This window comes from Calypte anna, chromosome 4 (genome assembly GCF_003957555.1).
Source record: "Calypte anna isolate BGI_N300 chromosome 4, bCalAnn1_v1.p, whole genome shotgun sequence".
NCBI classification, from domain to species: Eukaryota; Metazoa; Chordata; class Aves; order Apodiformes; family Trochilidae; genus Calypte; species Calypte anna.
In genome coordinates, this window is record NC_044247.1 from 4,393,976 (window position 1) to 4,411,595 (window position 17,620).

Here is a 17,620-nt window from a genome sequence, read left to right on the forward strand (position 1 = left end):
AAGTTTTTGTAGCAACTCACATTAGCCAAGTTCCCAGTAACATGACCTTAGAAAATAAATTACTCCTAACTACAGAACAACTAAAGTATTGAAATATCACCTATGATCTGTAATAAACAGATCACTTCATAGCACATGGTAGAGCAAAATAAAACAAGAATCCCACTACTCACCTGTCTGTGAGTGGCTGGGAGGGGATTCGTTTACCTAATGATGGAAGATCCAAAGAATCTGGTTTCTTATCTATTCTGAGGCATGCCTGAATGCTGAGGAATTTAAATATATGTACTTTACCCTTTAAACATATCTGTTGGGAAACAAATGAACAAAAATAGATGTTAAGCACATAGCATGTCTTTAGAAAATGCACCCCAACACTGAGTCTACATTGAGTACCCACAGCTTCCCCCTAGGAGAAAGCCTGATTACTGTAACTTAGAACAGCTTCCTCTTTCTTAAGATCCTCATGCAAATTACTGAACTAGAATGATTTAATACTAACCTGTGCTGGTGGTATCTGCATTGGGTTGTTATCCAAAACTATAACTTGCAAGTGACGTAACTTTCTGTAACAAATTGGAATTTCTGTGATTTTATTACAAGAAAAATCCAGCTTCACCAAGGGAAGGTCTCCTAATTCTGTTTGGGGTGGAAAAAAAAAATTAGGTATCTTCTTAAAACTTTACCTAATTTACATACTTCAACAAAATGAGAACTAGCAGCTTACCATCTGGCAACATATGGAGATTATTTCTTCTTATGTTTAATTCCCTAAGTGACTGCAATTTTCCTATCTGCTGGGGGAGAACCTGAAGTTCATTGCAGCTAATATCCTAGGAAAGGTAGAATGAATAAATTAACTGAGCATGTTAAATGAAATGAAACAAAAAATTCTATCAAAAAAGTATATTTTTAAAAAAGTAAATCCTATCTTTCTTGTTTTATCTACAAAGGGAGTAAGTAACTTAACAGATCTTGATGTTTCATCAGTACTTGGTGATTCAGTCTTAGAAAGCCAATTCAAAAAGTTAAACTAATGAATGATGAAATGGTTTTGTGATTAAAATGTAGACTCAAAATCAGAAGTTCCTGGTGTAGTTCCAGCACCAGTTAAAAACTTGTTGTGCTGCTGCTGGCAAATGACTCACATTCTGATCCTTTTATAGAAATTCTTCTTCCTTAGAAACGTTGCAAAAAAACATTTTCAAAGAGCAATAGCAGACTCACCAGGTTTCTTGATAAAAGCACTAGAGGGTGACAAAGCTGCACCAAATGAATGCAGACTACAGCTCCTTCTGCCACAAGTTTATTTATGTAGTCCAGATGGAATCAACACTCACACTGATACAAGGCCCTTTCTAAACTTCATTAATCCTGATTCAATAAAATTGACTTCAGAGACTAGTTTCATAAGCCAGATAACTTTGATAGATATCTGTCTGATGAAAAATGAAAGCTGATTTTAAAGGCTACCTTAGTCAGTAACCAGAAACCAGGCCTTAACCAGATGAATCCAGGCTCCTTCTCCACTCCATGCTTCCAGAGCATCAGCTTAGGCACTGCCCATCTACCTTTGGCTACTGTGATAGCTGCACATAGCTGAACATCTCAGAAACTACAGGCTGTTTTGTATATATTTCAAGTTCTTCACTGTCTTCATCACCAAAATTAAGATCCAAATCCACTGCTAAAAGCATCTTTCTAAAATGTAGTATACTTGTCAACTTTTTTTTTTTTTAATGTTTGTCTATCATTTATGTTCTAAACAGGTATAACACGGGCACTGGAATGAAACTCCTGGTATGTCTCTGTTATCAAGCACAAATTCTATGACTGACATTTTAAAAATAAGCCAGAAGACCACAACTGCAATTCTGAAAAACTTAACATTGTAACCAGGAGCAGTGTTCCCACCTTGAAATCCTTTGATATTGAAGTGAGCATAAAGAACTCCTCAACAAAGAGCAGAGAACACTAGAAAAGGCTCATAAAGACTGAAAATAGCTTGTATTACTAGTAAATTAAAAAAGAATGTTGATTTATAGATCTGATACTAGGTCATGTTTAAATAACTCTCCAGGGCATACATAGGTACTCTGGAAACAGGATAAAGATTTAAGCTTTAATTTAAGCTCAGACACTAAAAAAATGCAGTAACTGAATTTACATTTTGTGGTTCTGTATTTTAAAATTATTAATTTCTATTTTCCTTATACTGTAAATAAACATCTTATATTTGAAGTTTACTTAGTAAAATGGTTCACAATTATACTTACCAATTCCATTAGACCTCTTAACTTTCCAATTTCTTCTGGAATGGAGACCAGCTTATTATTACTGACAACCAGAACTTTAAGTGGAAGCTCAAACAGGTATTTTGGCAATGCTGATAAAAGATTTCGACTTGAAAGAAAAAAAAAATGAACAAGCAAGGCTAGATTATAATCTTTTTAAGTGTGATGGGGAATCTGAGATGCACACTGTTCAATTTTTCTCCTGTTGCAGAAGATATTTTCCACCTGTTACAATTCCATCAAAATTTAAGCTACAATCTCCATCATTAATTACTCAGCAGGTAAACTTCTCATATATAAAACTTCTCATATGTGCATTTTAGGCCCCTATCTCACTTGTACTATATGTAGTATAACTGAAGCTAACACTAAAATGGAGAGAGAAATCTGTTAAGAGAAACAGCATGTTTGTTGTTTGCTTTTATTCTGTTCTCTGATACCTTCAGAAGGAGGACCTGATCTGGCAATCTACCAATATAGAGTTCACATCCTCAGCAAACTAAAAATTTATATGATGCCATTGGTTCCCATGTCATTCCTGAACCATCACAAAATGCCCTGAACATCTATTTATTACTTAGCTGAGCAATAGTCTGGAAGGTAAGCTTTAATCAAATTTGATTTCTTTTGTGTATATCAATTTCCAACTGCATGAACATATGTCTGCCTTGTACACTCAAAATATACTGTTACTAACAATTAGATATAAATTCATATTGGAAAAACCACCAGCTGAGGACTGTAACTGCCAGAAATACATTGAATTTTCCCAATAAGGTACTTGTACATTTTTAAAAAGTCATTGGAAAACCAGCTTGTTCAGATATGGCATGAATGCAACATTCATTTGGATGAATGCAAAATTAAAAATTTTAGTAATTGCTTTTGCTTTAAGGAGAACTCTGTAGAGGCCAGAAGTTTTATTTTGGGAAAAAAAGGAAAAAAAAAGAGAACCTTTCAAGTGCTTACAATTGTGTCCATGCTATATTAAAAAAAAGTGGTTTTACTGATTAACTGATACATATCAGAGCACTGCTTTCACATTTGAAAAAAAGCCCAAAGCTTTCTAGATTTTTTTCCTCCATCACTACAGTTAGAGGGCTGCAAAACCAATAAAAATCAGTGTTTGCCCTTACAACAATTCAGCTTCAAAGAGGTACTGCAATTTTAACACCACAAAATGAAAGTAAACTTTGATCAGTATCGTTATAAAAGTAATGTGTTTATTCTCTTAAATATAAGTGAATCATACAAATAAGTTGTGGATGTAGCTACACAGATTCTTTTTTAATATATTTCAGGCAGATATGACAGTCTCATTTGGTCAAAGAGCATGAGATGCAAAAAATATAATGTGCAAGTTAACTTTTTTTTAATTGATTATTAAGATGTGGCAATGAAACAGTCATTCTCTGCATAAATTAAAGTTTTCTCTGGTTTTGTGTTTTTTTTCTTTTTAAAAAGACTGCCCCTTTTACCATGAATTGCACAATATGTTTCTTCAGTTATCTGAATCCAAAATTAGATTTTGAGATCATGTGGTTTTCTTCTGCATCAACACAGCAGTGGATGTAAATAATGAGCAAAATGAGTAAGCTCTCTCCTTGTCCTGAACTACCAGAGTTCACTGACTGAAATTTCATAATGCAGTCAATTTCCTACCACAAACAAAGCAGCAACTGCTGGCCCTAAAACAGCAAGAGTAAGGCAAAGAAACAACAGAACCATTTTATCTAACTGGGCAAAAATGAGGGCATAAGGGTACACAATGACCTTATGAAGTAGAATGAGACATCTCCTATGATATAAAGTGCATAAAGACCAAAAATAAGCATTACTCACCTAATGTTAAGGTAGGTAAGCATTTGCAGGTTTTTAATAGATTCTGGAATGGATTTGATACAGTTGTGATACAAATTTAAAGTTTCCAGTGGTGCAAACAGCCAGACATCAGGAGGAATTTCAGTAAATCTGTTCTTTGAGAGATCTAGAAGGAAAAAAAAAAATTCCTTTTTTAGTAAAAATTTTCCCTGCAGTTAAAAGAAGATAACAGAACCCACTGCTATTCTTGTCATGCTCCTAAGAAATAAGGATGTTGCAAGAAGTGTAAAATAATTCAGTTTTACCAGATGCTACTGCATGTAATTGATATACAAAAAAGATTTCAAATACTAAAAGGTTTTTGATATGAAATTATAGCAGAAAATAGAAAAATGACAGGAATTGAAAAATATACTGCCACTACATAATTAAGTACATTTAAAATGCAACTGAATACCAGTTATGATTGTCTCTGCTATATTAGTCTTTGTTCTGTGCAACTATTATTTTCTCTTCCATTTCTAGACACAACAGTAAGTAAATCAAGGTAGAAACCCAGTAAACATTACTTTTCCTGTTTGACAGCTACATTAAAATATAATTTTATTGCACAAAATATCTGCAACGCTAAGGCCAAGTTTGCAAAAACCTCTTACATATTTATTTTGCTGAAGACCTACAATTCTCATGTAAAATATTCTTTATTGCAAGCCCAGTGACTGAGACATTTTCCAGTTGCACATTTATAAATTAGCTAAAATGGTTAAGGCACAAAAAACAATGCTACAAAATAAGGATGCAATCCAGCCTAATCTCTAAGCATAAAGAGGAGGTATTGACAATGGAAACTTGAAATAGAATTTGATAGTGCATGACTACATCATGCAAATTTTCATGCAGAAGATGGAAAAACCAGTGCACTCTGAAGACACATCCCAAGTCTGACTATATGAAATCTTTAAAAAAAAGACCCAAATTTTCAAGTGGAACGTGACCAAAGAATCCTGGAAATTTTCAGTTAACTACCAAAACCTGTGCCACAAAAAGTCCATGAAATGATCTTGGAAGAGAGATATTTACATGAGGACAGCTGTCTACATTTTGAAAGTATCTCTGTTTCCCAACCTAAGATACTTCAAACGGATGTGGTCTGAAAACACAGAACTGTCTCTCAACAAAGCAGCAAGACAGATCCCCTGCTATTTCATGCTGTAGTGTTAAAAACTAAACACTTGCATGACATAACTGTGCTTCTGCTTAGTTCTAGTCACAATATCATTGGAATAAACAAGCAGCTTGTTCTGCATTAGTAGCTGGAAAAGTGGCTTTAAGTCACAGTCAGGCTCAAAGAAGAGCGTTCAACAGCCTGAAGTATAACAGGCAAACAAGCCACGAGCAGCATTTCTCAGGGCCAACACTGGAGCCAATATTATATTTTCATCAACAGCCTAGAAAATAGGATAGAATTTGCCCTCAGCAAGTGCACAGACAACAGAAAGTTAGAGGGAGTGAAGACTCACACGCTGAATGGATGCAACCTCAAGTGGCAGATGCCCCATCAGTTTAATAAAATGGACTAGTATAAAAAATAAAAAAATAAAATGGACTAGTAAAATGAAACTTCAGCTTCCAGTAGCATTATTTTTGACAGGAGCTTCAACTTTGCTTCCTGAAATTTGGAATATGTGAAATGTGTGACCTAACTGACTGTCACTCCATCATTTTATGTCCAAGAAACATTTTCCAGCTGAAGTATCACAGAGCCTTCCTTTAGATCAGGGCATCCACTGCTGATGCTGAACTCTGCAAACTTTTAGCTGCAAGATGCAGAATGCAAAGGATTGAGGTTGCAGGACTGATATTCTTACTGAACTGAATGCAAAATGATATAAAGTAAACTAAAGATAAACATCCCACCTAAAATTAGAAAGCTTATTAAAAAAAATTCAGCTTAGCTTGACAAACTTTTCACAATAATGAGGTCTTCTTTTTTCCACACCTATTTTTAAAACATAGAAAAATGCAGGCATTCAAATGAAAGAATTCTCTGCAGAACTCTAGTGCTGGCAAAATTCCACACCCAATACCATATGATGAATTGTTTTAAAGACAGGGTTTAGTTAAATCTAAGCTGAAAAGTATTTAAGATTAACCTTATATCATAAAATATAGAGAAATTTGTCTTAAAAACAACAAGCCAATAAACAAAAATCTAAGTCAGACTATAGAAGTCTAACACATTAAGTTCCTATGAGCATGAATTCTCATTGATTTTATGAGGAGAGGCCATACACACTACAGTGTGTTTTAAACACCTTGCTCTGATGCTGTTATCTGGTATGGCAAAAAAAAAAAACCAACCCCAAGTATAAGTCAGCAGCTGAAAACCAGGTTTGGTGAGAGGAAGAAAGGCTATTCAAGAGGTGTTTTTCTCATAGACTCTGATCACAGGTCCCTTACATGAGGTACCTAGCACTTTCCATTACAACTTAAACCATAACCAGGCTTCTGAAACTACTTATTCATCCTGATTTGAAGAACCTCAGGAGGCACTTCTACGCTTGATAAACATGCCAAAAGGGATGTCCTGTAGAAACTCCAGCATTTCTCTCCAACTCTACCCATCCTACTTGCATGTTCACTTCTTCATATTAAAAACAGTTTTATAGAATACCAGTTTGGAAGGGACTTCACTGATCATGTGGTCCAACCCTTCATGGCAAAAGCATGGTCTAGACAAGATGGATGGCCCAGCACCCTGCCAAACTTGAGTCTTACAAGTGTTTAATGTTAGGGAACTCACTGCTCCCGTGGGGGAGATTATTCCAATGGCTGATTGTTCCCACTGTGAAATATTTTCCTCTTGAGCTTAATCAGATTCTTCCCATGAGTACCCATCACTTCCCAACCTGTACCCATCACTCTTTTCCATGAGAGTCCTTGTAAAAAGTGAGTCTCCACCTTCTTTGTAGCCACCCTTTGATTAATGGAACATAGTGATTCAATGCATGACTTGTTAAACATAGATATGTTTTTAAAATTTGCTTTGAAAAAGAAAAAAAAAAAGCCTCAATTAAATAACTAATATCAGAATTCTTACTATTTACTTAGTAGTTTTTGTTAGTACAGCAATGCTTTGGTAGCATTTGGGTGGCAGGGGGGTTCTCCTGAGAGAAGCTGCTGGAAGCTCCCCTGCTCCAGTTCAGGCCCTGCCTCTGGCCAAAGCTGAGATTAGAGAAGTTGGATGTGGCACTGTGAGTAACATATTCAAGAAGGGGAAAACTAAACTGCAAAAAAAAAAAAAAAAAAAAAAAAAAAAAAAAAAAAAAAAAAAGAGGGGAGAGGGGAGAGGGGAGAGGGGAGGGGGGAGAGGGGAGAGGGGAGAGGGGAGAGGGGAGAGGGGAGAGGGGAGAGGGGAGAGGGGAGAGGGGAGAGGGGAGAGGGGAGAGGGGAGAGGGGAGAGGGGAGAGGGGAGAGGGGAGAGGGGGAGAGGGCTAATTAATTAACAGCTAATATTATTTTTAACTTGTTACTTTGCAACTTCCTTTGCAGCTCCATATTTTTTACTCAAAATGATGAAAACAGATTGTGTCCTCATTTGCCTTGTCAAGGCTGATGAAACATACTCTGTATAATTTCCTCTTATACTGAAAAATTCCCATGCATGTGCATATACTCTTTGCATATGTTGTACTGCATCTATCTTTGAGACAAGGAACTGCATCCAGTATCAAGATTGGATAAGCAATGAAATAAACTTTCTGTTTTCTGTTCTTAGTACTGTTTGGGGCCTTTGACTTGAGTTGCCTTTTTCACAAAAACAAGAACTGAGTAGTATGGCTGGTTGGATCTTCGTTTTGAAATGTCAGCATATTCACTAGTGAATAACTAATTAAATACAATACATTAAAGCTAGGGAAGTACGTGAAAGTCAAATCCTTACAAAATTCTACCCAAGATCAACAACAAGCAACACTGGAAACACAGAAGTAGAACTAGCTGAGCATGTAACATTGCTGAATATGCGAAGTGTGTGTAAAGACTTTTCCTTCAATTTTTTTTTTTTATTTAGTCATGAACTAATGCAATATTAACCATGCAGTGAAAATGAAGTTCTGGTAACATCATTTAAGTTTATTTAAATATGAAAATACTAACTGCAGTTTCTAAAGCAAATCGTTCTGAGCAGGAACACCAAAAAGCTTATTTCTTAATATGATGTTTGGAAGAAACTTGTTTGCTCTTTCTGCTTTTATGCAGTCACAAAGTTGCAACAGGCATGGATGAGAAATTCAGGGCTTCTGAGCAAGTTCAGAAGTTCAAAGGAAGAGTTGCCTTGCCACTTATGTGACCACTGTTTTAACAGCTAGAAAGATTAAAATACCTTCCAGGAATACTAATTACTTTATGTGTCTTAACAGCATGTTCAATCATTTATTCTCTCTTCTAACACATGCAATACCTGTGTGAAACAGTCAGTAGACTGTGCTAAGGTGAGTGATCATGTTTCTCATGGCAATACGGCATCAAATATTTTAGGACAGGGCTGCTCCATATTAAAGAGGAGCTAGCCATCTGTTCACTTTGTTTCTGAGTTTCATAATCCTCTGCTTGTTTCTTCTTTGAGATGGTTAAAAGGAAGAAAAATATTCAAGACTGTAACTGGCTATGAGCATTTTTTATTTTTATTTTTTTTAACTGGGTGCTTGAAAGAGCACAGAACAGTTTCTATCTTTGTCAGAGATATTACAGAGATACTAGAAAGCAGTATTTAAATTCTAAATTCAACACCTTAAGAGCTAGGAAATACCTTCTCTACAGTTACCCATGTCACTTATTTCAGTTACATAGTCTGTGTGGTTAAAGTGACAAATGAAGAAACTACATGACCATGTCACACCAATTTCTCATCAAACACACAGGGAATGTCATATGGGCAACCAGAGACTGTATTTTACAAGTTCTGAATTCTTGGCTTTTGAAACTAAACAGCACTGCTAAAGAAAAAAATCCTTTTTAAATAATATACTCTAATTAAAAAGTGTCCTATCAAATTGAACTACAGTTCTTTCACACAAAATATTCCTGTAATCAACAGTTGTCTCTCACAGATTTCTACTGCTGGTGAGGAGGAGGGACTGAGATCCTTTGAAATCAAGGTAGCCATGAGGAACCCACTATTCCAGTCCATCCTCATAGAATCAAGTCTCACAGTCTATGCTGGATACATCCCTACAGAATAAGTCTCATTTGGCAGCCCAGTTCAAGCAATTCTTGTTTATAATGTACCACATGCTCTGATTTAAAGGTAGGAGGACTCCAGGGCGTGCTGGTGCTGACCTGCTGCACACCAATGCAGGTCATTTTGTCCAAGATGAACACCAACCTTTCCATCTCACACTAGACCCTCTCTGCTCACAAACAGCAGATGTAGCAGTGAGCTTTCCCTAGTTGGCTCAGTCACCAGCTGTGTTAGGAAGTGATCTTACACACACTCCAAGAATCTCCAGGACTACTTCCTGTCTGCAGTATTATATTTCCAGCAGACATCTGATAGTTGAAGTCTCCCACAAGAACAAGGGGAAGCGAAACCAAAACCTTACCCAGCTGCTTATAGAAGACTTCACCAACTTCCTCACCCTGTCTGGGTGATCTCTAACAGCCCCCTACCATGATATCTGCCCTGTTGGTGTTCCCCCTGATTCCTACCCATAAGCATTCAACCCTATAATCACCACCATTAAAATGCTCAACACAGTGAGGACCAGGCATTTCAAAAAAAGAGGGTACACTGCTCAAACTCTTGAATGTATGTGTTCAGTTGGTTTAGGGTGGCATGATTAAAACAAAAAAATAAAGAACACCAAGAGGAGGGAAACATCTGGCATATGAAGGGGTAAACTGGCAAACCAATCAGCCAGTCAAAAGGACACTACTACATCTCAAGGATTATCTTTCTCTCCACTTCTGAAGGCATCTTGGCACCACAAACCTTTTGTAGTTTGAAATGGTAAGCAGCAAATCCCACAGGAAGCTTACTTGTTTCCCTAAACAACAGCACACCTTACTATTCAGTCTAGACTACAATTCTGAAAACAGCCTCCTGCCAGAAAGAGTGAAATGTGTTTTCCTTACACGTCAGCAAGACTAATAATTAAGCTTGTGCATTACAGCACAGGACATCTTCCTCCCACTTACACTGGCCATTATTTATTGGTTTAATTACATCAGTTTATTTTCTTTATTTACTTGGAATTTTTTACTTCCAAATTTTTGTTTAAAATTCTTTTGTCTCACAGAAAAGTAATAATAGAGAAAGTAGTCAGCACTCATAAATGAACCACAGCCTGTGTTTATTAAGGATTACCTAAACTGCAGGCAAAACTCCCAAATAAAGCTTCTTACTGTTGTCTCTATGATCTGTAATGTCAACTATAGACTACTATTTACTAGATGACTTATCTTTTGGAATAAAAAATGCTTGACTGGATAAAGTAAGTAGAAACATTTTTAAATTAAGCTAAACTGCTGGAAGACACTGGGAAACAGTGAAGTAAAAGTGAAGTAGAAAAAAACCTTAAGAAAATGGGTGTACTAGGAGTTCATGAGCACAGAGTGATTGGGTACAGCAACCACAGCATGTTCTGAGGCAGGACACTGCTGTAGCAACTTCTGCATTTATCGTTACTTGCTGATGCTTCCCTCTTCACTCTGTCCTACTCATCCCAGACCTCACAGCACCATTTAAGAATGGCTGTAGCTTAAATGTAAATATGTAATAGAACCCATTATTGCATGTAATAATTTAAAATGAACACTTCTATAAACTGTTTAGTTCTAGATTAGTCTAGATCTATCTCAAGTTCTTGTCCACTACATACTGGTTCAACCTGTTGAAAAAGAGGTATATTGACAAATTGAAGTGGATGTTTATTCTAATAAACAGATGGTCAGGGATTTGCTCATTGTGCAGTTTTATCTGCTGGTCAGCATCCTAGGAACAGGCTTGAGATGAAAGTTCCTTCAAGCCTTGTAACTACAACAGCTTTTTTTAATAAATGACACCTGGACATGTGGGAACACATCAGTGGTAATCACCTCTGCCAAGCAATAAAATATTTTAGTTCTGTAACAGAGAATAAGACTTTTTTTTTTCTATTCAACTAAAATGAAACCTCAGATTTGCTGGAAGAATTATGAAATTCAGGCTGCTGAACAGCCACAGACAAGCAGATAATTCAGAATTCTCTTCACACTGGTATAGAACTTTCATCACAAAAAAACCAAATATCCAGTGAGTAGCAAGTATCTTTGTATTTTCTGTGGAATTCAAGCCCTCAGTTTTGATTTCAGTTATCTTTTTGCTATAGGCCTGTTTCTGCATAAGATGCCAGCCTTGCCAGTAATATGAATATATACTTTTGCAGGGATATCCAGTCTGTTTTTCTTACTGCACAAGGTTTTGCAGTACAATTAGTGACCTAAGTACATTTACCCCCTCAGGTAATTAGTAACAAAGCAGAAATAAGTATCACAAAAAGTTATTTGGATTAAAAGCAGAAATATCTTCAGGGTTAAAGCTTACTAACATTCCAAGGCACAAAACCAGTCAACATAATGGCAAATGTATTTTTGATGGATGAAGAATACAAAAAGTTTAAAAAGTACACACTGAATATTTCTTGACAGTTCAGTATTTCAGATAAGGCCATAAAATTGATTTTTTTTTTCAAGATTAGATTATTAGCAATTATCATGGCTTAGCAATTTGTCCTACAAACCTAGGACAGAATACCTCTCTGTTCCATCCACATCCACACACAAAGAGAACATAAAAGGGGAATAAAGACTGGAGACTTTAAGTTGGAAACTGAAAACAACTGGATACAGATTTTACTACACAAGGGAAAGGTAATAACATAAAGAGGGAGCAGCTGCTGACTTTCTGATCTTTTATTATAGAACATGGCAGGAAATGGGGGGGAATAGATCCCTCCCTTTGCGTTCCACCCCTCTCAGACTTGGAGAACCCTCCTTTAGTTCCTCCTGTTCAAACTGTGACAGTGATACTACAGAATCCTGGAATTTTCAGGGTTGGAAGGGACCTTTAAGATAATCTAGTTCCAACTCCCCTGCCATGGGCAAGGACAACTGCCACTAAATCAAGTTTCTCAGAGCCCCATCCATCCTGGCCTTAAAATCTTCCAGGGATGGGGATTCCACCACCTCTCTGGACAACCTGTGCCAGTGTCTCACCAACCTCATGGTGAAGAACTTCTTCCTAAATCTACCCTCCTCTAGTTTGAATCCATTCCCCCTGGTCCTATCACTACCTGACATCCTAAAAAATCCCTCCCCAGCTTTCTTGTAGCCCCCTTCAGATACTGGACGGCTACAAAAAGGTCTCCTCAGAGCCTTCTCCTCTCCAGACTGAACATTCTTCTATGCAGAACTAATAATCAGTTGTTTTAACATCAATCCAGAGAAATGAGACTTTTTCTAACTTCTCTGCTAATAGCACATACCCTTAGCAAGTTCCCTTATTACTGGCCTTCAGCTAGAAAACATCAGACACGATACACAACTGATTTTCCCTTAGCCCAAACACCAGACAGGCTCAGAAACCACTGTGGGGAATTTCCAGTTATTTGCTTATAAACTGCGTCACTTCCAGATTTCTCATCTGATGTATTTCTGGGCATAAACACTACACCCTCCCCCCAAACCACAGAATCAGAGTTTCTTTTTTTGTTCAAATCTGAAGACATCACTAGTGAAGAACCATCTATTTTCCAATGTGTTTGATTTCTAGAACATAATATGGATTTAGTATATACACCTTATATAAAAATCACATTCCCAAGCTGAAAATTGAAGGTGATGGTGCTGTTCAGTGAACTATCACCACCTGAACAAACACTGGTAACACCAACAAAAATAACTTCAGACAGGAAAATATAATTGGTTTAGAAATATAGATTGTAAAGGCAGAAGAAGAGTATTACAAATTAAGATTACCATGCAATTCACACTCAGTAGTAAACTAGACATTTTCTTGCTTTTAATCCATAATCACAAGGATGACTAAATACCTTGAAGGGCCAGAAATATGTAAAATAAATAAATAAATAAACAAAATCCAAGTCATGCAAGTAACAGCAAGCAGTAGGATCTTAAAACAAGTGTGTCTCCTCCCTTCTCTTTAACAGACGGATGCAGGAATCACAATGTGGGAACTCTGCCTGTGGTGCCCAAATTCTTATCCACTATGACAGGAAGGCTCATCCTGAAATCATATTTGGAATACACTGGTGTTATTTCTCAGCTATATAAGAAGGCAGAAGAGGGTGAGAAAGGATAAATTTCAAAGTTAATATATTTACAAGTAATCATTCACCTACTTAAAATCACCTGGAGGTTCCCTCCAAATGAAAAAATTGAGGATCAAGTCTGTCAAGAAGTCACAAACAGGTAAGCCTTGTGGCATCACTATATTTATGCAAAGCAAAAAAATTGTTCCTTGAGCAGTCAGTCTGGTACCTCTCATATTTACTGAATTCATGTTTAATAAGTGTTCACAAAAACAAAAAAGTGGGAAAATTGCTAATGGTATAGACTGAATTAGTTCAGCATGGCAATATAGCACAGTAAACCATCTTTAAAGAAGCAGAACAAAACACACAACTCCTCAAATAAGCAGACAGTGATTACATCGATGTGATACTAATTACTAAATACAATTACTAAACTGCCAGGGGGCCTAATGTTGCTCAAGCTGTGAGAAGCAAAATTACACATTAATAAAATGTTTGGAATATTCAATATACTTCTTGATACACCTCTTGGTATCTCATGACCTACAATTTTCATTATTTTAGAAGCTAATTTAAAAGCAGCACCAGATCTTTTCAAATAGCCAGAAGACAAATTCAGGGAAATAATAAAACAAGATTTTTTTGACCAAAGACAATGCACGGTTAAAAATAGGAGAAGGTCAGAGATAGAGAGTCAGATTTGGTCATTATGCTTTTAGCCAAGCAATAATTTTTGTCATATAACTGAAGGTACCAAAAACATGCTACAGCATTTGTAGCTGTAGCTACAAATTATGTAAATAATGTATAGCTACATTAGGTACTGTCAATCCATAAGTCTGAGAGCCACTGCCATAGACCAAAAAAAGTGAAACACAACAAGGATTTTTTACCCCATCCCTTGTCTCTCATGCCTCAGACTAAATCTATAACCTTATTCATGGGCATACTGTAATGGGAAACAGTAACAACTGCTACAAAAATGCCAATAAGTAAATGATTATTGCCTCCGAGGCAGTTAATGATATGCTGTATGCTCTGTAAAGGATGTCTGTGATTCACCAGCAGAATACCATTTACCCCCTTATCAAAAAATTCTACAGATTTAGTCAAAATAAAAAAATCTACAAATATTTTGTCTTCAAGCATATTTTGAAAGACATCTAAAATTTGTTTTTCACAGGACCAACTCAGAAATTGGTTCTAGCAAGTAGGATTAAGAAATGGTATTTGCATAGATCCACATCAACCATTTAATTATTGTTTTTTAGAATGGCAAGTAATATGGCATAAACTGCCCCTAAACATTTTCATGCAATCTTTCACGATGAAAATTCAATCCTGATGGCAGTGACTGGCCTCTACTGCATCCTAAAATATAAAGGCAAGATCAGTGCAGACAGCTTATGCTCGAGTATGTTGAGATTCATGATGAAACAACAGAAAAAATTAGAACCTAAAATGCAATTAATAATTTGAAGTAAACACAAAGTATTGCTCCTTAGGCACCTGCTTTGGGATACTGAATAAGTCTTTAAATAATAGATTGCCTATAAATAATGATTCTTTTTTAATGCTTCAGCAATTGGATCTTTATACTCAAAACTGACTATGTTGCTGAATACATTTTTATGCTACTACATGGGAAAAGAGCTTTTAAGTTGTGGAATCTGTTTTTATTTTAATCTTGTGCTTGAAATAGCTAACACACTTTCACCTATTCCTGTGCTGCACTGTACATAGAGATGCATGCCATGTAAAGGGAAAAAAAAAGCTACTAACCCACAAATCATAAGCAGGCTTGGTACAGGATAAAAGAACTGGATTTTAAAATCAGTCCTTCACAAATTCTACACCCTATACAACCTAATCTATCACAGAATAATTACTAAATCATTATTTAACCCTTTGCACAAATACAGCCCACAACAAAGAACAACAGAATGAATACTTGATAGACCAGGAGCACTGGACTATCAGCAATGGATAAGGTATCACAATGGGCAATCTCATGCAAAACAATAAGGCAGCTGTTCATATCCCATGGGGAAAGAGAAGTCCAAAACAAAAAAACCCCACATAATTAATTCACTCGAACAACATTTTGGGAAGCCACTGCTACCTGCAAACAAAAGACACCAAACCACTCAATATTTTGTTCTAGCACGTTACTCAAATTGATCCATTGTCATTGAATACTCCAACACCAAATAAATCCAGAAGTACATCAGACATGAGCCATAATATAACACAATCTCCATGGAAAATGCAGCTTTGTTTTCTAGGACCTGTGCAGAAAAATGTCTCCAGCGTTACTTTACTTAAAAATCCTGGGTAAATCCAGGCTCAGAGGCATAATTTCTAAGCATTTACCAGCACGGTGAATACATTAAGCTCCGACATGCACACTACCAGATGCGCACACATCCCTCACACACACACTTCTCATCAGCATCTTGCTGAGCTCGGAAAGACCGATCATACCCAAAGTCCTAAAGCTTCACTGCAAGGGATGCGGCACCCTTGAAGGTACAAACCACCAACCACAGCATGGAGCTCTTATTTCCCAGAGCGCGAACCAAAGAGCTTCCCTCATCTTGCACACCCCTTTCCAGGTACCCGTGCACACACACGAATTCCAAGTCCTCATCCTTAAGACACACAGACACACAGAATACAACGCCTGCCCGCTCCCCCAGCCCTTGCAAGCACACAGAAAGCAGAACCTTTTCCCTTCCTGCCCGGGCACACACATACTGAAACCTCTTCTATGGGACCGCAGGCAGCCCTGCTACCGGCACAGCACAGGCACACAGGGACACTCGGAGCACAATAACCCGCACAATAACCGCACGCTGGCACTCAGCACAGCATCCCACCGTGTGCAGGCATTTGCACACGCGGAGGGGATTTGCGGGAGCCCCTCTCCCCGCAGAGCCCTGCCTTTGTGCATACATACACAGCACTCCGCGCAGGCGCACGCTGCTGGGGTGTCCTCGCCCCTTGCTCCCCACCTTCTCAGGCACACCTCAGGAGCACCTCTGCCTCTGCAAGCACACAGCAGGAAAAAGGCCCCGTGGGGTGCACAGCTCCGCCACCACATACGCACTGAGCAGGAACAGTCCGCCGTAAGGGCGCACAGCAGGAGCAGCCCCCACAATGCAGGCAGAGGGGGAGCACCCCACCAATGCACATCCCAGATCCTCCATCACCTGTCGCCCCACCGCATGCAGGGGGGAGCGCCCTCGCTGTCGTCTCCCCACTATCCCCCATTACCCTAACACAGCGAGAGCCTTACTCCTCCCCACGCACAGCAGCCACAACACACACCCACTCTAAGACCCTCACTGCCACCACAGCAAAGGCTCCTTAGTGCTTCTTCCCATTGCCACCGGACCAGACCCCCACTACATCTTTCCCACTGCCACCGCATCATGGGGCCCCCACTGCTTCCCTCAGCTACTACCTCAGCATATCCCCCACTGTATCCTCCGAGCCCCCTAATGCCCCCAGAGCAGGCCGCTCCCATGCCATCGTCCCCAGCCGCCACCACAGCTCTCAGGCCCTGCAGCCCACATTGGCCACCACAGAACCCTTCGTTGCATCCCCTCCACTGCCACCGCAGCAGGGTCCCCGCCCCCTCCCACAGCCACAACAGGTCCCCCCTTCCCACTGCTCGTCCCCCAACTGCCAACACAGCCGGGACGCCCCCTTTCACTCTCACGGCCGGGCCCCCCATCCGTCCCGCATCACCCCCACAGACGGGACACCTCGGCAGAAGTCCCCGCCACCCCGCACAGCCGGAGCACCCTCTCCCCCCAACCTGCTTGCGTGGTGTCGCTAAGGTCGTAGCCGCTGCCGGGGAAGTCGCGCAGCTTCCTCCCGCTGAGGCAGAGGATGCCCGAGCTGCCCGCCTCCTCCAGGGCCCGGTCCAGGCTGCGCACCGTGTGCGACTGCGGCAGAGTCGCCGCGCCCCAGTGCGGCCCCGCCGAGAAGGAGAGAGTGAGGTGAGCGGGGATCGCCAATCCCCCCACTCCGTTGCCGTTGCCACCATTGCCGCCACCGCCGCCGCCGCCCCCCTGCCCAGCCGCCATCTTAACGCGGCGCAGACCAAGACCCACAATAACAACAGCAGGGGCTGCCCTGCCGCCGCGCAGCCACTGCGCAGGCGCCGCCGCGCCCGCAGGGAGC

At 39.2% G+C, this 17,620-nt stretch overlaps 1 protein-coding gene across 1 annotated transcript in view; it reads right to left on the reverse strand.

The window, feature by feature from the left end:
- LRCH2 (leucine rich repeats and calponin homology domain containing 2) overlaps positions 1-17,620 on the reverse strand; it is a 35,633-nt gene extending 18,013 nt beyond the window's left edge. The window contains exons 1-6 of the mRNA XM_030449248.1: positions 17,253-17,620; positions 4,137-4,281; positions 2,277-2,403; positions 728-833; positions 503-639; positions 174-307 (exon numbers count right to left, since the gene is read on the reverse strand). Of these exons, the coding sequence (XP_030305108.1) occupies positions 174-307; positions 503-639; positions 728-833; positions 2,277-2,403; positions 4,137-4,281; positions 17,253-17,523 (920 nt within the window). The 5' untranslated portion in view covers positions 17,524-17,620. The remainder of the gene's footprint in view (positions 1-173; positions 308-502; positions 640-727; positions 834-2,276; positions 2,404-4,136; positions 4,282-17,252) is intronic.